This window comes from Mangifera indica, chromosome 6, assembly GCF_011075055.1.
Source record: "Mangifera indica cultivar Alphonso chromosome 6, CATAS_Mindica_2.1, whole genome shotgun sequence".
In the NCBI taxonomy this organism is placed as follows: domain Eukaryota; kingdom Viridiplantae; phylum Streptophyta; class Magnoliopsida; order Sapindales; family Anacardiaceae; genus Mangifera; species Mangifera indica.
The window spans coordinates 5,966,011-5,993,887 of NC_058142.1; the positions used below are offsets into that span (position 1 = coordinate 5,966,011).

The 27,877-nt window shown below is 32.2% G+C and overlaps 2 protein-coding genes and 1 pseudogene across 2 annotated transcripts; 1 reads left to right on the forward strand and 2 right to left on the reverse strand.

The window, feature by feature from the left end:
* Nucleotides 1-996: 996 nt before the first annotated feature.
* On the reverse strand, nt 997-1,163 carry LOC123219834 (annotated as a pseudogene).
* Nucleotides 1,164-2,286: 1,123 nt separating this feature from the next.
* Nucleotides 2,287-7,998, reverse strand: LOC123219539. The gene is made up of 7 exons (XM_044641536.1): nt 7,349-7,998; nt 6,245-6,552; nt 5,319-6,050; nt 4,753-4,878; nt 3,928-4,131; nt 2,832-3,032; nt 2,287-2,724 (listed from the first exon to the last, which is right to left on the reverse strand). Exons 1-7 carry the CDS (start codon nt 7,614-7,616, stop codon nt 2,590-2,592), a joined length of 1,974 nt encoding a protein of 657 aa, XP_044497471.1. The 5' UTR covers nt 7,617-7,998; the 3' UTR covers nt 2,287-2,589.
* A 15,378-nt stretch (nt 7,999-23,376) lies between these two features.
* On the forward strand, nt 23,377-27,149 carry LOC123218907 (plastidic ATP/ADP-transporter-like). Its single transcript, XM_044640560.1, has 5 exons — nt 23,377-24,306; nt 25,417-25,671; nt 25,818-25,961; nt 26,067-26,414; nt 26,544-27,149. The coding sequence occupies exons 1-5, from the start codon at nt 23,545-23,547 to the stop codon at nt 26,895-26,897; spliced, it is 1,863 nt and encodes a 620-aa protein (XP_044496495.1). The 5' UTR covers nt 23,377-23,544; the 3' UTR covers nt 26,898-27,149.
* The last annotated feature ends 728 nt before the right edge of the window (nt 27,150-27,877 follow it).

Sequence of the window (27,877 nt, forward strand, 5' to 3'; positions counted from 1 at the left end):
AAAAGCCTCAATTAAAGTAACAACATTTCAAGATGGAAACCAAAATAAGAGATTTTCTTGGAGTGTAGTTTGATTATGGTGAACTTTGAAAGTCCATTAAAAACCATTTGAAGAAAGCTATCGTTTATTGGGAAGAAGGTAGTTCCTTGATGAGCGGGGTGGAGGTGATGGACATGGGCAGTGCTGACTGGGCCCCAGGTTTAGGACTTTTGAAAGGGCCCAGAAGACTTTTTCCAATCCAAAGTTTTCTGACCTATTATCTTTGAACCATTCAAATACTTGTTTATAGGATGCTAATTTTAATTAAATCAGATAGTTTTAAAAATAAAATATTATTTAATAAATAATATATTAAAAATAATAAAATTATATTTTATTAAATCATAAAAATTAGTAATTCTTTTAATTTAAACTTAAAAAAATTATATTTTTTTCTAGAGTTTCATTTTCATCATATTTTTTTTCGGTGATCTCTCTCTAGCCATGATTTCCCTTCTTCGTGGCCAACCTCCCTTTGCTGTCTTCACCTCTAATGAAGACAAATTGTTCCCTATCTAAACATAGATTTAGTCCTATTCAACCATCTCTTATTTAAAAATCAAATGTTTGAGAGACTTTACAGAGGAAAATTCAAAATTTTGTCACCTTTTGGGTTTGTCTAAACAAATTTATCATACTTTTTATATACTAAACATTTATACCACACAATCTGAACACTCTTTAAAATATTCTTGTATTTGACTAGAGTATGAAATTTATACAAGATAATTGTTTTATCATATAAAAACTCTTATATTTTTGTCACATCCAATAAATATCTTTTTTTGGTCCACGCAAAACATCAATAACAGAATTATTGATTGTTAATGACTGAATTTTTTAGTTAAATCTGAGGTTTGACAAGTGATAATAAAAGATTGTTAATTAAAAAACATAAAAGATAAACTCAAATTCTGGATAGTATACATAGAAAAATATTTTAGAACTACGTTTTGGTAGGGGTACACCGGGCCCTTGCAATGGTGCAATGCAAGGGCGACACTTGAAGAATCAGCTACTGTTGTTAATTCTCCCCTCAAAAAATATATTTAATATCGTGTGGATCATTGATCCACATATCATATATTAAACTGATGAGAACAGATGCCAAAAGGCCGAGAAAGGTACGAGTGGCTACTTGTATAAATTGTGCTTATATAACTCTGGTCTGCATTGCCTCGTCTCCCTTGTGGGAGGCTCTTTTTGCCTCCAGCCGTTTGAATCAACAGTATGATTTAGACTATTAAAAACCTTGAGTAATACAGTATGAAAATTCAAGTAAAAACCTTGAGTTGAAGATCCATGGTCTAGGTGAAGTTCGATCTCTCCGGGAAACTCATTTCCGCAGTCTTAGTGTGGTGAAGATAATTTTTTTGCCAAAATTAAAAGACCTGACATGGTTGATTCTTGCCCCAAACCTGAATAATTTTTAAAATCGAGTGAAGTGTTAGAGATGATTTAAAATCTGAAACATTTTCGGAAACCTCGAAATTCTTCTATTAGAAAAATCTACCAAATTTGAAAAGCATCAATTGGAATACGTTGCCTTTCCCGCATATGAAGGAAATGGTTGTGCATATCTGTCCAAACTTTAAGAAGCTTCCACTCGATTCCAGAAAAATTCTGATAAAGGTAGAGGAAGAGTGGCGGAAGGAGCTGTAATGGAAGGATCGAGCCATTGAAGATGCTTTTAATTCCTGTTTTACATCTCATTGATGATCTCTCTCTCTCTCTATATATATATATATATAGCATTTTTGGCAAAAAGCACCACCAAATGTTGGATTCCCCTCTTTCTAAGAACCAATGTTAATGGAATCTTGTATTGTTATTGTTTTCACATTGACATGTGAATGAACACGGAAGACTCTAACACTTTCAATAAAAGATTAGATTGGAAAAAGCTAGATGACTACTTACTTCCAAAGCCATATGACATTGTAAAGATTTACTTCGTTCAAAATGAACGTTGCAATTCTGTCACCATACAGAGTATACCATTGTCCATTCAAGGACTAAAACAGCCACCAATTGAATCCCCCACCAGCGACGGCAACCACCTTGTTCATAAGTCAGCCATATCTGAGTTTCTGAACAGTAGGTTCAGACTCGATCATCAGTTTACTACAACATAAATATAGAAAATCCATGCCGGGTACAAAAAGGGGCAAAGTATAAATCAACAGTGGTAGCTTACAGGAGATGCTCAATTGCATGCAATCTAAATTAGATAAATGTACAAATATATGCTATTCCCCACTCCCTTAAGTGGAAATTGGTATTTGATTAGTTCAAAGAAGCATTAGATAGACTTATACACGGACTATGGCTGAAAAGGAAAAAAAAAATACAAGCGAATGAGCTCTACAACCCTGGAGATTTAGGGTTTGGGCAAAGGCTCCAAACTAACACATCAAAAATACCCAATCGGAGAGATGGCATTATTTTCTCTCTTAGGGTTAATTGCTTTAAAAAAAAAAAGAAAAAAAAAAAGAAAGGAAAAAGGAAGAAAAAAAGCCCTACAACAGATACAAAACTACTAATAATACTCTAAAGTATCCCTACTTTGTTTAATGAGTCTGCTTTAATTAAGAGTCTGCTTATAAAAGGTGTTATAGCTGCAAGTAAAGCCTTCGGGCATTCCTCATGTGGAAGGTGACCACATCCTGATATGGCAACCAGCCTCTGCAAGCCAAGAACAACAGCAACATAAGATTCAATGCTAAAAATGTGAAGTCAAGTAACTGGCATTTTATAAATGTAGAAACTGGAGACAATAGACAGGTACTCACAGAATTTACAAGTTTTGAAGCCATAGCCTGAGAAGATTTAATGGACACCAACGCATCTTCAGCACCAGAAATGACCAAGACTGGCAAGTGTTCAACTGCTTTCAGCAATGATGCTGCAGTTTGGGGTGACAGGACAGTCTCGTATGACAGTCTACCTATCTCATGAAGTGCTTCATCCCAACCTTCTACACAAAGTGGGGCCTGATTGAATTTATGAAGAGCAAACAGAGGAAGTGATTAGCATGTTGAAATTTTAAGCTACTGGGCAGAAAATTCACTTTGTTCCATTCTTCACCAAAATTTTCATTGAATGACCCAAAAAACAATAGGACAATGAGGATAGGCAGCCGTCCTGTGTACTTGGCAGCCATTTTCATAGATGAACAAAAAGAAATTCGGGCAAACAAGTGAAAATTTCAGACAAATCCCACATAATCCCCCCAAAATATAATTGCCTTAGAAAAAAATAAAAAAAGAGGATTAGCTCTGCTGCCCATGCTAATGTGGCACAGTGCCAGTTCAAAATTTAATACTATTCTTGAAATCATGTAGTTTTGGGTTCTATAAGGTTTAATATCATTTACTGGCTGCAGTCTAGATGAGACTTTCATGACAACAACCTTACTTCTTCCATTAATAGCTTGTATAGTTTGACACCATTTATCAGCTGCAGTCCAGATAATAGTCATTGCAACAACCTAATTTCATATAGAAGTTATTCATGCTGCCAGATGGTGTACACTTTGACAATTAATCTCTACTGAAGGTTTAAAAGGCTGCTTTTTGTGGTCATTTAAACTCTCGACATAAAGGATAATATGAAATGAAATTAGAAATGGAAAAAATGAGATATTTGACCTCCCAGTTTTTCCAACCCAAAAAAAAAGGGATTTGTAATCAATGAAAGAAAGTAAAGTGAATGGACCATAGACTAGTTGGTAACCCCTCACCAAAAGGATTAGGGTATCTTGAAGAGCTAGGGTTTGAGGACATCTTATGACTGAGTTCCTATAAGGTGAGCCAAGGATCTGATAACACCAAAAGGAAAATTCAATACTCAACGGAAATTTTGAATGCAAAATGGTTTCAAATATACCTTGTAGAGGCTTAACACTTCTGTTGTTAACTTGGTGGCATCATACCATGCACGCCTATTGACCACTTGAGTAATTTCTGTTCGCAGTAAAGGACGAATCAAGTGCTTTTTCCCAAGTGCAGTGCGCATGAGTATCCTAGCAAAGCCTGGAACCACTTCTCTCGACAAGGTGGCATTTAGTAATACCACCCCTTGAATTGCAACCTGAATGATGTGAAACAATTAGATTTAAAAAACACAGGGAAAACTGAATATCTTGCAAAAATGAAGTGATATTTTATAGGATGTCTTAACCAATCAAACAAGTCCAAAGCCAAGAGTTAAATTAATTAACATCACCCAGGCTTCAAAATGCCAGCCTGTAAAGCAGATGAAATGAACAATCAAACGTCATCAAACATGTTTTGAAAGGAAGACACTGAATATTTGTGCTTTTTATTATGGTCACTAAATGGCCTCTTGGTCTCTCTAAGCGCACCTATGGATATGTGCTGCATTGTGCCAAATGCAGAAGAAGCAGCATGAAATTAAGGTCATTTACAGCCCCAGAAGACATGAGAGATAATAATTAAATGGACAAAAGAGCATGAGATCATACAATGGGCATCAACAGCGAAAGCAATACTTAGAACCTATATAATAAATCAGTTCTTGTTCTCAATTATTCCAGAACATTCACTCAACAAGCATAATGTTAAATATAAACAGCAAATCATTTTGTCCTAGCATCAGATTTTGCACATACAATTAATTAAGTTAAGCTATGTAACTTCATTCAAGTGCAAGACATTGTGTTGCTGGCTGAAGAAAACCAAGATAACTTACATTGAACGAATTCGATAATTGGACTCTTTGTGCAGCTTTTAAAGAAAGCAAGCCCCCATCGTCATGGCCAACAAGCACCACAGAAGAAAACCCCATCTCAGAGCAGAAAGAAAGAAGTAAGTCAACCTGAAAATATCAAAAGAATGAAATTCAGAATTAATTACATGATTAATTTCAATTAATAATGAATAGTAACACTACAAAATCTTTAATAAGGAAGAAATCAGGTCACAGTATCCACAAAAATGTCAGGTATTTAAGATCAGTATAGGATGAAACGCCACTAATGCTATTTTGCTGCAAGCTGCAGATATCTAGCAAATACCAACATAAACATCATAAACTGAGATACTAGATCCATCATCCATAAGGAGAACAATGTTAAATGCAAAGAACTATACTTTGAGGCCTATTATCTTTCATTATTCCCCGCCATTCCCTCTTCTAATTTATCTACACTGTCAGAACAAAATTTTTAAAGGACATTTAATTCCATCTTTCCATCGAAACACTACAGCTTATAGAAAACAAATCGAGTAACATTAAATTCCACAAAAGAAAATTACTTGAGTTTCTAGCTTGTAAGGGTTAGGCAATTCCTTTTCCTCCCAATCTTTCCGACAAGGCCTCGACGTCAATCCCCAACCAGGCCGATCAAATGCAGCAACTGCACAACCGATTTGCCTAGCAAGCACCCCCATGACATGCCTCCATGAAAATACTCCTCCTCCAAACCCATGTACTAAAACAATACCAACCTGACCATTTCCCTCCAAATCTTGCTCTAGAGACCCCAAATTCATTTCTTCCTCCTCAGCTGTATCATCTAGGCTCAGAACTGGTATATCTTCAGAAAGAACAGTAGAAGTTGCAGAACTATCCAATAATGGAGCATAAAGAGAAGAGCTGTGAAATTGATTGCTGTAGCTCCTGTGAAGATGATGGTGATATTGCACTTTTGATAACACACTAAAGACTTGGCTTTCAAGCTTTAACCTTCCCAGAGACATTCGTGGAGTGATACAACTTGAATTGGATTCATGAAAGCTAGCTGATGATAAAGAACGAAGAGGTGAACCAGGCAGGCAGAGCTTGTAATGCACAGTAAGGCCTTGGCATGTAAGAAATAAGCTGTCAATGTCAGAAAGCAATCTGACTGGAAGTTCCCCCTCATCATGAGCTGCTCCTAATGGCTTTCGCCTCATCTCACCATCACTCTTTGGGGTTTTCCCAGCAGACGGCGTGGGAGATTTTGGAACTTTCTGGAAGCCAGAGAAAACATTTTTGCATGAAAGAACCTGAAATTTATCAGGAGTATAAGGACCAAAAGTGAGAGATTTTTATGTCTTGACTGTTTCAACCATCCAACAACGGTTACGAGACAACTAATTACTTGCAAAATTGAAGATTTAACCTGATTACACAGGGAAATTTACTTTCCTCATGTACATACGAAATGGAAAACAAATACTTGAAACTAATACAAACTTACTGCTTCTGGATCAACACGATGAAACAGGAGTTTCCTCCGTGCTCTGCAACTTGTTCTGTAAGCTACAACAGTGTGACCAAGGGCAAAAACTACAGACGAAAGAAACAAGACAGGCATTCCCCATGACTTCTTCAAATGCAATCTTTGCCTTGAAAGGGATGACGAAGCTTCAGCCTCAAGCTGAGAATTCACGGTAAATAGACAAGCCTTTCCTGAGAGAAGAAGAATTGAAACAAAAGAGCAGAGAATCACAGTTCCAAGGTAAGGACCATGTGAAAGAGCCGGAGCATCACACATCGAATATACACCTGTGATAACAAAACCATCAATAACCAAATAGATCGTCTGTATATAATCAATTAACAATACAATATACTTCTAATTTGCATCTTAACTGATTTCATAGTGGATTTAAAAAAGGGAGAAGCGAATAAGTAAGGTAACCGCATGCTCTAAGTTTTTTTAGTTTTTGGAAATCAAAAACTAAAACTCATCTTAACTGCACTCATGAAAATTACTTTATTTTTACAATTATCATTTCCTGACACCCATAAAGAAAATTGAAAATGATGACTTCACTCAAGTGAGCCAGCTAGGTGATAAATTATTCCTTCATTTTTCTCAGCAAATTTTCTTTTCTACATCCAGGCTTTCTCATCAATTAAACATAAAGTTCGAAATCTTAATACATATTTAAAAAATGAAGAATCGTCATAGATATCGAAACTTTTTAGTAAATTCATTTTCTATTTCCAGGAAAAATAAACGGAGAAAAATAAATTAATTTCAAAAAATTTTCATTTTCCGACCTTCCTACACTTTCTCAGCAACCAAACATAACGTCAAAAACACATGTCTAAGTAAAATGTAAATCTGATAAAAGCCCAATTAAGTATAACTATAGCTTAAACTCACTTTAACTAAAACATTATTTCCTTGCAGAAAACTCAAATTCTAAATTTTTCCTCCAATTTATCGGCAGAGAAACATGAAGTCAGAAAAAAAATTTCAAATCAAAGACAAAGAGATGAACATCAAATAAAAAGGAAAGAAAATTAAACTGATCGTTTAATTAATGATGACGATGATCATATCCAGACATACATATAATGGTAAGAGATCTGACGATCGAAACGAGAGGAATATCCGTCAACGAGCTCTTGAAATGATAACTATACAAATGTTCCTTAAATCCATAACAATTCACACAAGTGAAGCTCGATAAAAGAACGCACGGCACCAACACGTCGCCGACCGCCACCACAACCGGCAACGAAGATACCATCAGCGATGCCACCATCGCCACCATAAAGAATACCGTCCGAAAAATTCGCCGCAGTTTCTCCAGCACCAGCAATCCTTTTGACGCCATCTTAACAAACAAGATACTTGATAAAAACAAAATAGGAATATCAAAACCAAAATAAAAATAAAAAATCAATACTCTCGTCTATGTCGGACTTGAAACCCTAGCAAATTTGAATGCGAAGTTTCGCTCTCGCGGCGGTTCATTGGCCATTTCTCATAAATCTCCGGCGGGGAAGGGATACAACGGTGATTTTATTCTATTTCACTCAAAGTTGCCGGAAATGGAGTTAAGAAGGCAAACAAACGACGCCGTAGCTAGGGTTCCAAGACGATTAGTGACGATAGGAAGAGAAGATTTTTCTGTAAATGTTTTGAAAAATTGAATTTCTCTGTGTTTCTTCTTCCCTTCTATTGTCTTCTGTTCTTTGTGTCACTAGTTTTTATATTTTCAAATTTCTGTTTTATTAAAATTTTATTATTAATTAAAGAAGAGAAAAAATTAAGAATAAGCAGCTTTTTCCGCATGGACTAAAAGACCCTGGCTACGGTGTGAATGAGTAAAATACTTTTGTTAATTGACTATTATGCCCTTGCTGTATTATTGTTATCAGATAGCCTGTTTATTTGGAAGATTGTACTGCAGAATAATATAATGAAGCTGCAATATTTAGCAGGCATGGGTGTGTTTTTTGGTGTCAAATTACTAATTTAATTTAATTAGAGATTAATCGGTTTTAAATGCACCGTTAATTAACTTTTTCTAATGCTTTATTTAATTTTCTTTCAAGTTTTGGAAAATTTTAAATAAAGTCTACACATAATTTTCTATTCTGGAAGATGGTTGATTCAAAAGTCCAGATTCCTTTAATAGTGCATGCTATAGATGTAATTTTCTTAATTTAAGTATAACCCTGAGATTATTGATGAACACAGTATCTTAGTGCAACAATTATTTGGCCAAAAGACTTTTCCTACCCAACGTTTTTTGTAGCCCTAAATTCCCCCGCATTAAATTTCGAAAATCTAAATTTTTAATTATTTTTATATTGTATTATTATTATCAAGATGATGTTATTATTTATAAATTTTATTTAAAAAAATAAAAAATTATATTTTTTCTATTTTAATTTTAAAAATTAATAATTTTTTTATAACTTAATTTTAAAAAATTATTTTTTCACCTCCATTACACAAGATTTTCATATTTTAGAGTTATTAATCGCACCCTCAAAATTTAAAATATTACACTTATACTCTAAAAAATGTATTATCTCTTTTAATGATCTACTTTGGCGTGTCATCAAACCATCACCAACACCTCCTCCCCCTTCTCAGTGGATCCTCAATGTGAAAATCACTAAAAATCTAATTAAAATGATTGGATTTGTCACATGAATTTATGTGACAAATTACATAGATCCGTGCAATAGAGCTGTGAGCCAGTCAACACACCGCTTAGTCGAATGATGTCACATGAATCTAAATGTATTTGACTCATAAACCTATAAAAATTTAATTTGAATCAATTAAAATAATATTGTTTTAACTAATGTATAAAAAAAAATCAAAACATTGATAAATGGATCAACATCAGTGGAGGTAGGGATGGCAATGGGGAGGGGCGGGGAGGGGATATCAATCCCCGTCCCCGTCCCCGTAGGGGATATCAATCCCCATCCCCGCCTCGTCCCCGTTATGGGGATAAAAAAGAATCCCCGTCCCCTCCCCGCAAAGGAAAATCCCCTCCTCATCCCCGGGGGGAAAAATCCCCTCCCCATACCCATAAATATAAATTTTAATTCCTTTATGTATTTTAATAAATAAAATAAATCATATTCTCCCAAAATATCACTTGTTATAAGAGCTACAAAATATTTATTATTATTTTAGTTCAAATACAAAGTTTTCATAAAATCTAACAATATGCAATAATCAATCTCTTCATTAGTAGCTCTTCATGTATGTGATTTAGGGTAATTTTATAATAACATTAAATTTAACACTTTTCATTCACTTCAATTGATTTTATCAAGTTTATAATTTGTTTTTTTTTTTTTGTGTAAAACCTGATGGATTGACTAAGTTTTGAAGTTGAAATAAAATTAATTTGGTGCATTTGCATTTTATGATAATGAGATTCTGGGATTTTTTTAATATATTAGATTAATATTTCAGAAATTAGTAAAAACTGATAATTGATAATTCAAAAATTAGTAAAATTAAAGTTTTAGTTTTAATAAATCATAATGTAAAAATTTCTAAAACTTAATAGTTTAGAAATTATTATATTAATATATTAGATTTAAGGGAAGGGGTGGGGTGGGGTGGGGTGGGGAGGGGATGGGTCGGGCCGGGGAGGGGAGGGGGGGGAGGGGCGGGGCGGGGACATATGTATCCCCGTCCCCGATTACGGAGATTTTTTTCATCCCCATCCCCACCCCTTTCCCCATTTTTATCGGGGAATCTCCTCCTCGTTAGGGTCGGGGAGGGTCGGAGCCCCTAAAGTCGGGTTCAAATTGTCATCTTTAAGTGGAGGTAAGCAACACATATGGCATATGTCACAAATTGGTGTATGAGGCATTTGTCAAAAGGTAGTGCAAGATGTAGTCATGCAAAAGGCAATGTTGTGGTGTTGTGATAGTAACATAGGGGAGTGGAATGATAGATGTTTGAGGCGATAATGAAGAGACATGGAGATGGAGGTTAGTGGCATAGAACTCTCACCACATAGTGGTGGTGGTTGAAAAAGTTGAAAAAGCTATTGAAAAAAGTTAGAAGGTATTGGTGAATGTTGTCGATATTTTGATGAAAATGGCATGTAGTAACACTTTATACAATCCATAGTTAGAAGAAAAATTATGATTTAGGTAATAAGGTTTAACCAAACTGAAGTCGATTACTTTTAGATTCGAACAAGAAACATCAAATCCAAGTGAGATCTCACATATCCAAATTAAGTTCTCGATAAATAATGATGGCGACACCAAAAAGTTATATAAAGTGTTGATAAAAATTATGTAGAATACAATGTTATTTAGATTCAATAAATTTAATAGATTTTAGGGAAAAAGACTATTTTCTACTCAAATTTTAGCTTAATCTCAAATTATACTCATGACAGATAAAAAATCTAAACACCCACTCATAGACTAACTATCATCTAAATTTGTAATTAGAAGCAGAGGTAAAATTATTATTTTACTCAATAATCCTAAAACCTTAAAATTTATACATTTCCCCTCTAAGTTTTAAAAGCTAACACTTCAACTTATTCTCAAAGTTTAAAAAGTTTAGATTTTACCTTTAGGGTTTGTTTCCTTATCCGACCACTATCATTTCGACCGACAACTAACGCTCTCCACCCGTTTTCCAAATCAAGCCATGAAGGATGACAAAGGACAACCATATAGAAGCAACGACGAAGGACAACGATTCATCTCTTCTTTCTGATCTAGATGACATTTCGCCATCCATAGTCGAAGAAGGCCTTCGCTTCTTTCCAATGGTCAACCGATTCCCTAAGCTACTAGAGATGAAATTTGAAAAGGGCAAAAACGAATTTTTCAAAGTTTAATCATAGGGATAAATGTGAATTTTCTCAACTAAAGGGGAAAATAATATAAGTTTTTTAAGTTTTAAGATTTATGAGAAAATAACGATTTTACCTTTATTTTTAATTAAAAATTTGGACGACAGTTAGTTTATAGGTAAGTATTTAGATTTTTCATTTATCGTGAGTATGATTTTGAATTTGAAATAAAATTTGGATAAAAAATTATCCTTTTCCCTATATTTTATCATTAAATTTAAAAAGTAGAAAAAATGTGAGCTTTCCAAATTTGAAGGGTATCATAGTATTTTATCAAAATTCGAGGGGGAAACTGGAATTCAGCCATCAAAACGTAACGGACCGTCAAGAGAGGCATGAGACTAGGCGGTCGTTCGTGGTCGGGACCAAAATTCTAACCTCGGCCCCACAGCCTATGGGTTACGTCACCATCACTACCTGAACTTGCTTTTGATCTTTGGAGTGGAAGTGGGTCCTATCCTATCTCCAGCCTGTCTTACGGGTACTTGCCACGCGTACCTCTTTGTACACCCTGTCTCTTCTTATTCCTTGTATGGAAATGGAATAACCAACGGTCACATTTCTACGCCAAAATCTTCCATCAATTTCTGTAGTATACGCACTTATTTGTGTTTATTTCAATCATAATAATTATGATTAATAATTTTTAAAATAGATATATTATAAAAATATTACAATTATAATAATGACAATAAATATTATAAAATAAGTCACTTTATATATAATTGAAAATAATGAACCTTTAAATTAATTTAAAAATTATTTTTAAATTTTGTTTGAGACTCTTGAATATAAGAATTCAAGAGATTAAATCAATTATATCAAATAGATAAAATTTTGAATATAATAATTAATTTTATAATTATAAATCATATTAAACAAATAAAATCTCAAGTTTAATAACTAATCTTATAACTATCAATAATATCAAGCAAATAAGCCCTTAATATATAAGTAAAATTTTAAATCTAATAATTAATCTCACAATCACTAATTCAATCAAATAATGATCAGTTATATAACTACTAATAATATTGAATAAATAAAATTTTAATCTAATGATTGAATTAACAATTATTAGATCAAATCAAATAAGAATATAATTATGATATATTATAAAATAAAAAAAACTTAAACCCAAATTTTTTATTTTAAAGTCAAATCTCTTGGCCACCGAAGCCATCGGTGGCAATGTTTTTTATTTTTGCTTAAATATGTGGCAAAATAGGAGCATATGTTATTAGTCTTCATACTCGAACAGCAATGCTAGGTAGCGCAATCATTGCCACAATTATTGCTTCGTTTGTCACCATATGTTTAATAATTAAGTGATTTATAATAAGAAATTAGAACACGAACTATAGTTTATTTACAGAAGAAAAAATACAACATGGAAAGTATATGATATATATATTGAATGGGTTCACATTTTTAACTTAAGATCTGACTAATTTCCAACCTCCCCGACCTCTTTGGTTTCTATTAACATACGGGTACATCTAATTTATTGTTATATTACAAGTTTATTATTGAAATAAGCAGGTTATTTCTATTTTTGCCTAGATACAATAAAATAGATGGATTATCCACGAGACTTATAGATAATTCATTGAAAAATATGTATGAGTTTTATATTTTTAGAGCCGTATTTATTTTAGATATGTATTCATAAGTAATTGATTTTTGCGAACCAATTGGGTATGCCTGAAATTTTCACGAGACACCTATGATTTCTTTTTTACTTATCATTTTTTTTTAAAATTAAACTTATAACACGACCAATATAGATTTAACATATTTTCTCTTCTCTTAATAGAAGATAAACTCAAAGTCATTCTATAATTTAAAAATTTATTATGTTAAAATTTTAATATTAAACTATTGTTATAAATATTTATTTCATATTTAACATTAAAATCTTTTAAATTTATAAAAAAAAATTATATTTTGAGATAAATTTCTCTTTCTACGTTGAATATTTTAAATCATTATATTTGTACTTATTTTAACCGAATCTACAAATGACCCACCCACCCGATTTCTAGCCTACTTTTACTTCTTCGTATTTTTTTTTTTCACTAGTGGTTGTTGAAAATTCATTCTTGTACTAAAAGTTTATCCTAACGTTACAAATCATCTCCAACCTTTCAAATTTAACTAGAATATAGGTCACAAAATCAAGTACAGAGTATTAATATTTGTGACGTCAGCTAACGCCCCCACCTCGTCTCCGAGCTGTTCCGTTCCTCAAACAATCACACTGAACGGAGAGAATGAGAAACTATACTCACAAAAAGATACTGTTTCTGGTGGGTCCCAGAGTCTCTAAAGGTCAAAAAGCAACTGTAGATACCGCTCTTTTCAGAATCTGTCAATTCTAATACAGTCCTGCAAGTTTTTGGATGTTATGATTTGTCGTGGATCCGATCCGAGGACCAAATACCCTCCGACAGGAACGTTTCATTAGTTGGAAAAAAATGCCTAATCTGTACCGTACGTCATGACTTTTACGCAGCAGTAATAAATGAAAAGTAAAAACGTCTACTTCATGATTTTTACTCAACAGTAATAAATAAAAAAATAAATAAAACGTCCGCCCCGTTCTGAATTCTGAACGCTTAAAGAAAGAAGTGGAGTTACGCTTTTTAACTTTTTGTCATACCACAGCAGCACGCGCGTTTCCTTTTATTTATTTATTTGTTTTTATTAATATTTTATATTCTTAATTGGAAATTTCAACCAGACGTAATATTTGAGTAAACAAAGTATTTTGCTCAACTTCAGCATGTGGAGACAAAACAGCCCATAGATAGTACTGTGTCGTTTTGGTGGGCCACTGTGATAATGTAATTTAAGGTACAAAATACGGTGGGAAAGCGTCTAGACTATATTGGCTTGTACTAAAAATTTAGAATATATTCATTCTTGTGAAAGGCTAGGGCATTAACGGCAATTCACATGTGACTCTTGGGCCATAAAGTTAGTAAATGTACATAATTTGTTCAAGGAAATCAAAAGAATTGAAACTTTTTCCCATGAATATACGAGACAAAAGGAGGACTAAAAGCGTTAAATTGAAACATAAAAAGCGAAAGGTGTGAGTCATTGTGTCCTTTGCAGCTCAGCGGGTGATGCAATGTGGGCCCTTGATGTTTCTCATAATTGAAGCGGATCTTGAGCCGAAGAGATTCCCCTGCAAAAAATGGAGGAATCTGAAGGAAAATTTTTTTCTTACAAGGAAAGGAAATTCACTTAACAAACGTGCAAAACTAGAGTGATGAACGGAAAGGCAGTGGAGACAAGGATCATTTGGGCGGAGTTAATGTAAACATGGAAAGCAAACACTTCTCGAATGAAGAGCTGAAAAAAAAAAGAAGGCTAAAGGAATTATTCCCTCCCAAGTTTTGAAATACTTTCAAAATTATATTTATAAGGTTTAAAAAATCTAAAATTTAATTAAAATAATTAAACGATGTTATACAAATGTATGCAACGTTACATAGATCTGTGTGCAGACCAGACAATGCATAGATATATGTAATGTTACATAAATCTATATGATATCGTTTGATCATTTTAATGAAATTTTGGATAGTTTTTACGTTAAAAAACCACCTGGGAGGGAGGTGGTAGGAAAATTAGCCGATGACCTTCTTAAAGTGGTCATTGAAAAGTGATCATTAGAAAAAAATCAAATTAAAGGGAGAAAATTATTACTTTTTAAATCTTACGTGGAGGAAATTTTTTATTTTTAAATTAAGAAAAAAAAATATAATAAAATTTTATTTTTTTTAATATTCTAATTAAATGACACTTTTACTTTTAATTCTATTAATAAATTTTAACAAAATAATAAATATTTATATTTTTTAAATTTTATAAGTGAGAGTTTCAAAATACATCAACCCCTGGGTGGGAATAAGTCTTTTGGTCAGTATATTATTATATGAAAGACATACAATCACATAAGTTAGGAATATATGAAAATTAGTCAAATGTCTTTATGTGATGGAAATGAACAAAAAAATAAAATGTGATTTAGATTCGTGAAGTGTAAAGTAATGTCGTAGGCATCAAAATTTATGATAAAAAATTTCCAAAGTTTTAGCAATAGAAAATGAAGAAATGATGCGTGAATTGAGCTGGTTGCAATTAAAGTAAAGATAAGTACATTGGAAGAGAGACATCCACTCCAAATTATTAAACAATTTTTCTTTTTTTTTTTAAATAATAAAACTTTATTTGTGTTAAACCATTTTGATCCATCATACTAATAAGATAAATTACTAAATCTAGTAATTACTCATATAACTATAATCATCAGTTTCATACGATACGCAATATATATCATATGATATGATATAAATAAAAAATAATATATATTAAATATTCAAACCGAACTAAATTGAATTGAGTTAACTTTTGAGACTAAACTAACTTAATTCGGATGTAACTCAAAACCGACTCATTCAACTGAATTTAATTTCTTTTCTAAATCAAAAATGATATTTTTTTATTGTAATTGAATATTTAATATATAATTATATTTTTTTTAATTTTTTATTGCATCATTTATTTTATACAATGAAATTTAATTATAATTTTTAATCTATAATTTTTTTTCACTAAACTAGTAACAATTTAATAATATTATTTTAATCGTTAATTTATATTTTAAAAATATTGATGATATTAAATAGAAGTGGAAAACAAAATAAAAAATATTTAAAATAATTTAATTTAATTTTTAGAATTTTTTTATTATTTTATTTTTAAAAAATATATTATATAATATGATATAAAATATAATATATAAAATTAAAATTTTAATATATAATATAATATACAAATTAACTATCATATCTAGACCATTAAAATAAGTGTATTAAATCATTTTTTCCCTGTCAATTCCGTACTCTCCACTCAGTTTGATTACCGTTATGGAATGCCTGAGAGTGTAGCCAAACATTTCCATCAAATTAAAAAAATTTGTTCTAGTTAGAGCTCAGTCAGGATGCCCAAAATACTTCAAGAACGTTTTAATTATTTTTCGACAGGAATCATTGCTTCAGTTAAGAATTTGTTTTTACTTTTGTTTTTTCCATCATTTTTAAATGCACTGTGTCTTTCTGAATTTCTTTTTCTGTTTGTTTAGGGAAGAATCAAAGTCCTGGCGAGTTGCTCCAATGGCAAAAGCAAAAAGAAATTCAGTGGTCACTTATGGCAGCCGTAACCACTAACTCTGATAGCAATTCTGTTAATAGTCAGACTCTATGGCCAAAGGACTGTATCCCACAAATTTTAGAACCTATTATAAGACTTGAAAGACTTAAAATTTTGTCTTTAAGTTAATTGTTATTAAATTTTTTTTTTGGTTCAAAATAAATATAAAATTATTATTTTATTGATAATATTAAAAAATATAAAATTTATTAAGTTTTTTTTTCAAATTTAAAAACTAATAATTTTACTTTTACTGAAAGTTTTTTTAATTTTTGAAAGTAATATTTTTTTTCCCAAATTTAAAGTTTAATTTCTTCCTCTCTCCGGCCACCAACGACAATGCACCCACCCACTAAACTTTGGCAATGATGGGAGACGAAGAGCCAGCAATGAAGAGATCATCTCCTCGTTACCATTTGTTGGCAAAAAATAGATCTTCATATTTCTTTGTTGTTACCCAATGTTTAGGGTTGAGAAAGTAGGTTATCGGTGTCAAAGATTGTGGTCAGAAAGAAGAAGAAAAAACTTTTATATTTGAGAGAAAAAAATAATTTTTTAAAATTAAAAAATTTTATATATAAGTGAAATTGTTAATTTTTAAAACTTACGAGAAAATATAATGAATTTTATATTTTTTAATACTATTTATAAAATGATGATTTTATTTTTTTAATAAAAAATTTTAATAATAATTAATTTATGATGGATCTTTGAATTTTTAAAATTTTATAAATATAATTTTGAAAATATATCAAAACTTTCGGTTGAAATAGTCCTTTCGCCTCTGTTTATCAAATACCACCAAACGACAATCATACACTTGAATTTCTTGTTTATTATTATTGTCTTTTGTGGTGGCAATTTAGTGGGATTCTCCGATTAACACTGCAAATTCAGTTAATTAATTCAACCCACGTCTTATCTTCCAATACTCTCGTCAGTTGGACGGTAGCAGGGATAGCAAAAAATTAACCACTTTAATTATTACGGAACAAAAAAATATGCAGCGAGAAAGTTGACAGCTAGGCGATGAATTGATGATTAAAGGCTTAATCGGCTAGACTGGCACCAACAAATCCTGAATAAAGTCAAAAAGAAGATAGCAACTAGTACTTTATGAATAATTCTACACTTAAACAACTTTTTTTTTTTTTTGGTCCTTTTGATGCGTTTTAATGTGATTCTTTCCGGAGAAATCCCATAGGACTTGCTTAAGAAGGATTGTCGATTGATCAAGCTTATTAACTATCCATCTGGGTATTAAGATTTGACTTAAATTAAACTTGTTCAATCTAAAAAATCGGCTTGACTCTTTTATAATTTTTACCATTTCTTTTGCTTTTCTCTCCTCGGATCTAGCTTTGAAGAGACGAGGGAGATTCAAAATGTAACAATTTATACAAAACACAATCATCGGAAGACAATCTAATTTGAATGATCAAATCTTGTCCTCTACAAATCTTGCTCTTTCTAACCAACTCCCTTCTCTATAATTTGTACTTTCAAGATGTATAACTTTTGTATATAAATAATGATGTATCATTATATAATTAGATAGTTGAAAATCAATGATAAAATAGTATCCAATCATATAATAACATATTATTATTTATATATAAAATTATATACAAAAATTATGTATATAATATTATTCTGTTTAGAATATTGATTGATAAATATAAAGGCCAAGTCATTTCTTGACTTGGTGATAGTAGTGGTAAGATAGGTTTAAAAGAGGATGTAACCTAATGACAAAAAAAAAGATTTCATGTATAATAGAATATGAATTCAAATATTTTTTGATGAGACTAATCGATAGAGGTTCATTGGTAAGTGCCACAAGATCCGTGCATTTAATTTAACAATAAAACTATGTTCTTAATTTTTTGTGTATAAATATTGATGTATTATCATATGATAAGATTCTAGTTTATCTTTTATTTTTAACTATTTAATTATAAGATTATACACAAAAATTATGCACAAATGCCAATGAAACATTTCCTAATCCACAGCAATGTTTGCATAAGTGTAACAATTCTTGTTGGGCCTAAAAGAGAAGAAGAAGGCCCTTTTATGAGCCCAAGAAATTCATAGGGGCCTTAAGCAATCAACAGCCTGGAAGAGTTTGCTGAAATATTATTGCTTTCGCTGCACATGCCCATGTGAGAGTCCTTGAAGTTAGCGTAGTAGTTTAGCTTTCCCATGGTGGTCCACCAGTTATTTTTAACCTTTTAAAGGATCAATTTCCAGAATCTGCAGTTGTGCACTTAACTTTAAGGATGAAATTGGACAAGGTAGGGGGTCAGGCCGGCCTAGGCACTTGGTCCAGTCCAAGCCCATATTTTTAGCATAGCCCATAAAATTGTAGGTTGTATTGGGAGCTTTTGGGCAAAGTCCGCAGGTTGACAAGTTAGCAAATAAAAAAAATTACAAAGACAAAAAATCAAATATATATAATTTTGTGGGTCGACCTGCTAAGGACCTGCAAAGGGAAGACCATGGGTCTTTGGCTGTGCTGTAAGTCTTAACATATTAATAACAGACCTAAGCATGATCCAAACTTTAAGCACATTAGATTGTATCAAAACTGACCCAATAAAACCCCACTATCATTCTAGATGAGATTGTCACTGCCTCCAAAGTGGCAAGGAACTAGATATATAGATATTACTTAATCCAATCTTCACTTATATACAAGTGGGTAGACCATATTCTTGGATTCTTCTTTACTCCAACTCTTTCTTCTTTTGTATTCTTTTCTTCCTGACGTTCTTAGTCTTTTCATCTAAGCATTCTTAACCCATTAATTAGGACTCTAGAAGATCATTAAAGTTCATAGAAACATAGAATCTAGCTTGATGATGGACAGACTTTTTAGTACCTCCAGCTACACAAGGACAAGAACGTTAGTCAGATGTTTGATATTTTCTATAATAACTGCAGGTCAATTATGCCTTGGTTGCATCAATTAACTTGTTTTTATCCTACGACAATAACTTGGGACATTTGAGTTTATGGTTGTCCCATTTTTTATTAAAGAGATTCAAAATTTTCCCTCAATCAATTAAGAGAAGCAAAAATTTATTAGAAAGTTTTATAAATATAATAAAAAATTAAATTGAAAAAATTTCTTTTAATATTTTACTAATTTTATTATGTGATTTTCATATTTTCTTTTGTTTGTGTTCGATTGTATCAGTGTTGATCCAAAATTCAAAATTATAACCTTGCCAATGGTCTTCCATGAATTAACTAAATGAGTAGAAGAAACTTAAATTTAAATTAGAAATTTATTAATATATCAATAAATTGTGAACCAGACCAAAAGAATTTATGGGGTTGTTGTTGAGCTGGGCTCTTGTTGGGACTCGGCCGATGTCAGTTCCGTGGGGAAGATTGCATGTTGGCAATCGCGCTGTCAACTTAAGGAAGGTTGCGTCATGTCACGCCCCTTAGAGTGCGTTTGGTTAAAGGTTTTTAAGATTACTTTGGTATTTTATTTTTTATTCTCTTGTTTGATTTGTCAGTAATAAAAGATTACAGTAATTTTCTATTACCAATGCTGATGTGGCAGGTAATATAAGTGGTAATCTGATTATCACCTTCACCTTAGGTATTTAAAGATTATTGGGATAATCTTGAGTTTATCATAGAAAAATTATTATTTATTAATTTTTTGAGATAAAAATAAATTTATTTTTAATTAATATGACAAATAATATAAAAAATATTTAAAAATAATTACATTCAAGGGCATTTAAGTAAAATATTTTACTAGTAATCTTTTATTACCTTTAACCAAACACAATAATTATTTATACCTATCAAATTTTATCAAACATAGTAATCATTTATACCCAATAATCTTTTAAGTAATCTATCTTCAAGATAATCTTTCTATTTTAGTAATCAAACATTACCCAAACCAAACTCCTCCTTAACTTCATGTTATGTGGTATCATAGTCTGTTTCTTGCAAGTTGTACATGCATCTTTCAAAAAAAAAAAAAAATATATCATAGATCTAGAAATGTATTCGTCTCTCCAACAAATTTTGTTTGAGATAAAAATAGTTTATCATATTCATAAGAGAAAGAGAGAGATATCGACTAAGAATAGAGAAGTAAAAAAAAAAAAAAAAGAGAATGCACCAAAAACAACAAAATTTATTATCTCTGATAAATTAAAAAACTTAAAAAAAATAATCACTTTTTAAATTTTTAATAAAAAGAATTGGTTAAGTTTTTAAATTATTAAAAAAAACAAAATTTTAATTATTTAAATATTTTTACCATTAACTCTAATAATAAACTTTAATATACCCAAGTTTGTAACTTCACCCAAGCTTAGGCGGGGCATTAGCCGTTTGGCCGTATGAAAGCGACAATCCTCTTTTGGCAGACTTCGACGTGTCTTACTTACCGAAGAAAAAACTTTGACGCGCGTTACTCACCGAAGAAAAAACTTTGACGGGTCTCAATCCGTCAGGCTGCATGGGCTCCTCGTGAACATGTTTTGGCTCCCTTTGTAATCTGCATTGCACAAGTCTAATTTTCATTCTTAGTTTTGATTACTATTGTTGTTGACATTTCACATAAGCTCGTTTTTCAGAATTTTTCCATTTTTCTTCTCATTGTGACAAAGTACGAAGAGCCGTGTCGGCATGTTTGGAATGCCATATTGAATTGCTTTTTATTTTTATTTTTTCATTAATTGTTATATTACACAACTTTTTTCTTAGCTAAACCAAAGAAATGTATCCAATTACTAATTAAATATATTATTTATCTACAAATCAATTTAAGATAGGGTAAAAATCTCATAACTTAAAGACAACCAAAAAAAAAAACTCTACTTGGCAATCACTCAATATTTACGATATTATTTTTCTTTTTTATTTTGCATCTATTGATAAGAGCTATCATCCTTTATCAAATTAAGATTATATAATTGATACAATTATTTTATTTACAAATGTTGCTAATGAAATTAACATCAACAAGAAGTTTACTAAATAATAACAAAATTTAGTGTATGAATATATGAACTCAATGAGATTTTTTATGTGGTTCGATCTATAATTCAAAAATCTTTGCTACAACATTACAGTTTGGAAATCAAACAACAAGGGCAATAATATGCCTACTTGTATGATTTGATATTGTGTATAATAGCAAAAATGATCTTTTAAATTATTAATACAATAAACAGTTTTTTATTATACAGGCTTGTAAAATATGCTAATAAGAGTAGCATCAAATCCCCACACAAAATTATAGAAAAACATTGGACAGTTGACTATGCTAACTGTTACCAATATGTCAGTGTTGGTTATGATTATTAATCCAACGTTTAACCAATTCTTGACTCCTACCAATATGAAGCATTAGGACCTTCGAAAAAATAAATCTTGGATTGTGCTAGTGTTACCTTTGTGAAACACTGATTCATATGGTATAGTGATTATAGGTGTAATCACTATATACTTAACTCTTACTTGCAAAATCAATTGCAATAAGCTATTTGATGACTATAATTAGGGATGACAATAGAGAAGGTGGGGAGAGAATTACAATCCCCGTTTTTGTCCTCGTCCCAGCAAGCGTCCCTATTACAGGAACAAAAATGATTTACTGTTTCCTTTCCATGAAGAAAAATCTTCTTCCCATCATTTTCTCATCCTTGTGGGAAAAATTTTTCTCTCAGTATTTACAAAGAAAAATCTCTTCCTCGTATCCTTTAAACACAACATAAATATATTAAATAACAAAATTAAATAAAATTAAAACTATCATACTATTTTAAATGTTACAAATACAATATATTAATTACTTTAATATGCACAACAAAAATTTAAATTTAAAAAATATAAATAATCTAAAACTATAAAATTATAATAATATTTTAAATAAATATATTAATATAAAATAACAAGGACGGGGCAGAGCGTGTGTATCCCTGTCTCTGATTCTAGAAACTTTTTTCATCTCTATCTCTATCTTAATCTTATTTCCAGTTTCTATTGAGAAATTTTCTTTTCATTAGGATTGAAAAAGATCAAAATCCTTAAAATCGGACCAAAATTATCGTACCTAGCTATAGTACCAATTGGTCATTGTGCCATGTTTACCGTTAAAAACATTTTAGGAAATTATATGATGTGAAATTTCTGGTAGCCATCACGTGTTCATTGACAAACACATTCATCACGGGAAATTTGGAATGTAAAAACTCTTTATGAAGAATCTTTTCTGTAATTAATTTGATGCTACTTAAGGCACCATTGGTGGAGAGAAATGTAAATTAAACTCCATTTATTCTTTCAATTAGTTATTTTGTTTTGATATCATGTCAAATTGTCAATAATCAATTTGGGTAACAAAAAATAATTATATAATTTGGAATTACTTGAATTCAGGTGGGTTCAAACTTCAAATTTCAAACCCAAATTAAAAAAAAATCTTAAATTTCTAAAAATTTTGTATTTGTAAAATAAAATACCCACAGGTGACTGAAGAAGCCACACGCTGGCACAAGTGTAATCGCACATGTTACTTTCATAGTCTTCACAAAACCCCACACACTATTAAAAAAGTGAGAAATATCCCAAGCTCTCTTTTTTCTTTGCCGTTGATTGAGATTGACTTTATCTTTCTCTCTCTTCAAACTGCTTCATTCCCACCTGTTCAGTTGTAAATCTTCTCCTTCGAATCATATTTGTTTTCTTATTAACAAATTTTTAATACCAAAATCTCAAACAAACCACTCTACATTCTGCAAAATTACTGTCTTTTCATTAAAGGTGAAAGACTTTATTTCTCAAAAATTGTTTTTTTTGGCCAAACGACTATGTCACACTTAAGATTTGATGTTTTCTCAAATATTTATCTGTGAAAATATCAAACACCCATCAATAATCCGCCAATGACCGGTTAAATAGTCGTTTGGCCTTTTTTTTTTTTTTTTTTTCTTATTTAGTTTTTGGTCTTTGGCTGAGAGGTTTTCTTTTGTTTGTCATCTTAGTGTGGGAAATATATATATATTTTTTAAAGAGAAAGCCAATCCCATTGTGGCTTTGAGAGAAAAAAAATTTCTCCAAGCCACAACCTTATCTCAATCTCACTGTAGAAATCTCTCTTTCTAAAAAGCTAATAGCGGAAAAGGGAGAAGGGAGAGATATGGAAGTTGTTTTGCAGACAAGAGGGCTTCTTTCTTTGCCATTGAATCCCAAAATCAGAACTTTGCAACCATCTAATGGGTTAAAGCAGAGACTTTTGGCTGTTAAACCGAAACCCTTTGAGGGGTTTTCGTTATCTTCAAATGGGGTTTCGAAAGTTGGTGGCTTTGTGTCAAAACCACAAGGGTTGTTTGCCTCAAAGGAGAGACCTTTGCTTGTTTGCAAAGCTGAGGCGGCTGCTTCAGCTGATGGGCAACCTTCATGGGGTGAGGATAAGTCACCGAAGTTCTTGGGAATTGAACTTGTGACTCTGAAGAAGATTATCCCTCTTGGGTTAATGTTCTTTTGTATTTTGTTTAATTACACAATCCTTAGAGATACAAAGGATGTATTGGTTGTGACGGCGAAAGGAAGTAGTGCTGAGATTATCCCATTCTTGAAGACTTGGGTGAACTTGCCCATGGCTATTGGGTTCATGTTGCTTTACACAAAATTGGCTAATGTCCTGTCCAAGAAGGCCTTGTTTTACACCGTTATTGTTCCCTTTATTGCCTTTTTTGGGGCTTTTGGATTTGTTTTGTATCCGCTTAGCAACTCTATCCACCCTCAGGCTTTGGCTGATAAGCTTCTTCATGCACTTGGTCCAAGGTTTCTTGGTCCTCTGGCAATTATGAGGATTTGGAGTTTCTGTTTGTTCTATGTCATGGCTGAACTTTGGGGCAGTGTTGTGATTTCTGTTCTGTTTTGGGGATTTGCAAATCAGGTAATTAAAAAACTTATGAACGTTTATCAGTTATAATTGTTTGCCTTTTTAATTTGATGGATACCCTTTTTGTGTTGATTTTAATTCTGGTGTCAGAATAATGTATTTTTACATATATTTTGTTAATCTTATCTGCACTGGTAAAACTTTCGTGTTAGAGGTACCTGATTGTTTGTCCCTGCAGCATAGGCTGCTTAAACACTGAAGAATGCTAGCCAATATTGAATGTGTTGGTTGATTATCTTTTCCAGTGATTGAATTGATTAGGCTAAGATCAAATTTATGATTGTCGTAATAAGATTTTGGGTGGTGATTGGTGATGTTTTCACAATTATTTATGTACTTGGTTGACTCTTCATTAGATTGGTAATTGGTAATGTTAATTATGGTATAAGATTGTCGCTCCAGAGTAATGGCTGCTAAAAAATATATTTATGGGGACAATTTTCTCAGTTATGCTGTGAATTTGGAAGCAAGCTAGCTTAAACAGTGAGATGTTTTCATTGAGGATGTTTCAACAGATTTATACATGTCTCATCTTGATTTTGGCTTGCATGTGATGTTTTTGAATGCACTTTGTAAAGATGGCTTATCAAATTTTGCAAGCAGTTATTCATTTAGGACAGTATGTTTTCTCTTCAAGTGGTTGGCAAATGTCAGCATGATTTTTGTAACTATCACAACAAAATTACTACTATAGGTGCTTTAAGTGTTTGCTTTTGCCATCATAACATCTTTTATGGCCTCCATCTATTATAACAGGGTTAAATTTTGGTATGGAACAGTAACAAAATACCCCGCAATATGATGTCTTTAGTTTTGAAATATTGCGTCTGCTCTTTTAGCTGAATTTGCTGCAGCATTGGTGCTTTCTTTTACGATATGGGCAATTCATGGATGTAGAATGCCTCTTGTTTTTGTTTTGTTGGCATTTTTAGTGATATTGATCCTGCTTTGTTTGATTTGTCTGTAAGAAGATCATTAGCTTTATATATATTTTCTGGAATTGAACTTGTATTTATCTGAAATGTCTATCAATTAATTCTTGAATTTTCTTTGGCTGGTGGGATTATACAAGTTTTAGTAAAATACTATTTACGTTTGGTGCAGATAACTACTGTTGAGGAAGCCAAAAGATTTTACCCTCTATTTGGACTTGGGGCCAATGTTGCTCTTATTTTCTCAGGTCGAACAGTGAAGTATTTCTCTAATTTGAGGAAAAATTTGGGTCCTGGAGTTGATGGTTGGGCCATCTCCTTGAAAGGAATGATGAGTATTGTGGTTCTGATGGGGCTTGCAATCTGTGCCTGTTACTGGTGGGTGAACACTTATGTTCCCCTTCCTACCCGTAGTAAGAAGAAGAAGGTATTATTCTGTTTATCTTCTTGTTAAAGATATTTGGTTGTGTAAATTATTAGACACATTTGCAAACATAGGTGTGTACACACATGTTTTTATGAACAGTTCTGATTAGAAAAATTACTTCTTTCCATTTTTAATTCCACTTGCAGGAAAAGCCAAAGATGGGAACAATGGAGAGCTTGAAATTCTTGGTGTCTTCAAGATACATTAGGGATCTTGCTACTTTGGTGGTTGCATATGGTATAAGTATCAATCTTGTGGAGGTTACCTGGAAATCGAAGCTCAAGGCTCAGGTAATTGTATTTGTTTATTACTCTATCTTCTTTCTTCATCTTATGCTTAGAAATATTGATGTTTTATTTTAGTTTTTCCTCATTCTGTTACTTGCAATTTTGTAGTTTCCAAGCCCAAACGAGTACTCATCCTTTATGGGCGACTTCTCAACTGCAACTGGAATAGCAACGTTTATGATGATGCTTCTCAGCCAATTTATATTTGATAAGTATGGATGGGGAGTTGCTGCGAAGATCACCCCCACAGTACTCCTGCTTACAGGAGTTGGTTTCTTTTCCCTGATATTATTTGGGGATCCCTTCGCACCTGCTCTTGCAAAGTTTGGGTTGACTCCTCTTCTTGCAGCTGTATATGTAGGTGCTATGCAAAATATTTTCAGCAAGAGCGCCAAGTACAGTTTGTTTGATCCTTGCAAAGAAATGGCGTATATTCCTTTAGATGAGGACACCAAGGTTAGAACTGCTTACCTGAAATTCAGATTTTTGAAGTTTGATTGGCACACCATGTGATGTCTATAGACTGAAGTTCGTCCAACAGTCCATCCTTCGTTGACATTGCTGATTAAATGCTTTTTTCTTCAGGTTAAAGGAAAGGCAGCTATTGATGTTGTATGCAACCCATTGGGGAAGTCTGGAGGAGCTCTCATTCAGCAGTTCATGATTTTGACGTTTGGTTCTCTGGCAAACTCAACTCCTTATCTTGGAGGGATCCTTATGGTGATTGTTCTTGCATGGTTAGCAGCAGCCAGGTCTTTGGATACCCAGTTTACCGCCCTGCGGCAGGAAGAAGAGCTTGAGAAGGAGATGGAAAGAGCTGCTGTTAAGATTCCAATTGTGTCTGGAAATGAAAGTGGAAATGGTTCTCTTTCGAGTGGTTCAACATTCAATCCTGCAACAGGTGACTCAACAAGCGAAGCTTCTACTCGCAATGTCTGAAACAATTCTTCTATTTCTTGTCATGAAGAGGAATGCAGCTTTTTCTGCTAATTCCAGAAATAAAAGCTAAAACATGTCTGCTCCCAACATTTTTCAGTAAATAATGAGCTTGGTATCTGTTTATTTGATATCATTTAAATAAGAATAATTTAGACAGCAGGCAGAACAATCTTCGGATAAACATAAAACTAGAAAATGTCTACTGTAAAACACATATCAACATCATAGATAATGACAATGTTGATTGTCTTATTGGCCTTTCTTAGCAGTTGAGAAAATGTATTCTTAATTGTGTGACAAATATCCTTATTTTGAGAAACGGATCTTCTTAAGTCACTAACATTAATGTTTAATAACAGCATAATGATGTAGAAGACGAGGATGATTTATAGGAGGTTGAACATGAAGAGTTAAATGCCCATCATGTTGTTGATGAGGATGACATGGTGAATATTCTTGATGTCAATACATTGTCAAATGTATGAGGATTGAGTATATGGAGGGAAAGAAAATGTTCCAACTTGGGATACCTTTGACAAGAATGATATTCTTATTAAGGAAGTTGTGCTCGAGTTAAGGATAAATGTTAATAATGATATCAAAGATACATGTAGTTTTATAATGTGTAAATCCGATTGATATTAATGTACAATTACAGGTTGTGAAAACTCTTAGTGTATTTTATTGGGTATCTCTTTTTTTAGACCATCCATCAACGTCAAATAACTAGAGAGTGGAGATTGAAACTTTTGCAAGATACCATCAAATGACATGCGTTGGAAATTAAATATCAATATAAAACTTATAAATCTACAAAATCTTGGTGGGAGATAAAATATCTTCATAAATATTATAGATGGTGTGCATGATCAATGAGATTGGAGGGTTGTATCTATTTTTAAGTTTGTTGTATGGGTAATCACTATACATATTCGGGATACTAAATAATGTTAAATTATAGACAAATAGGGTCATATAAA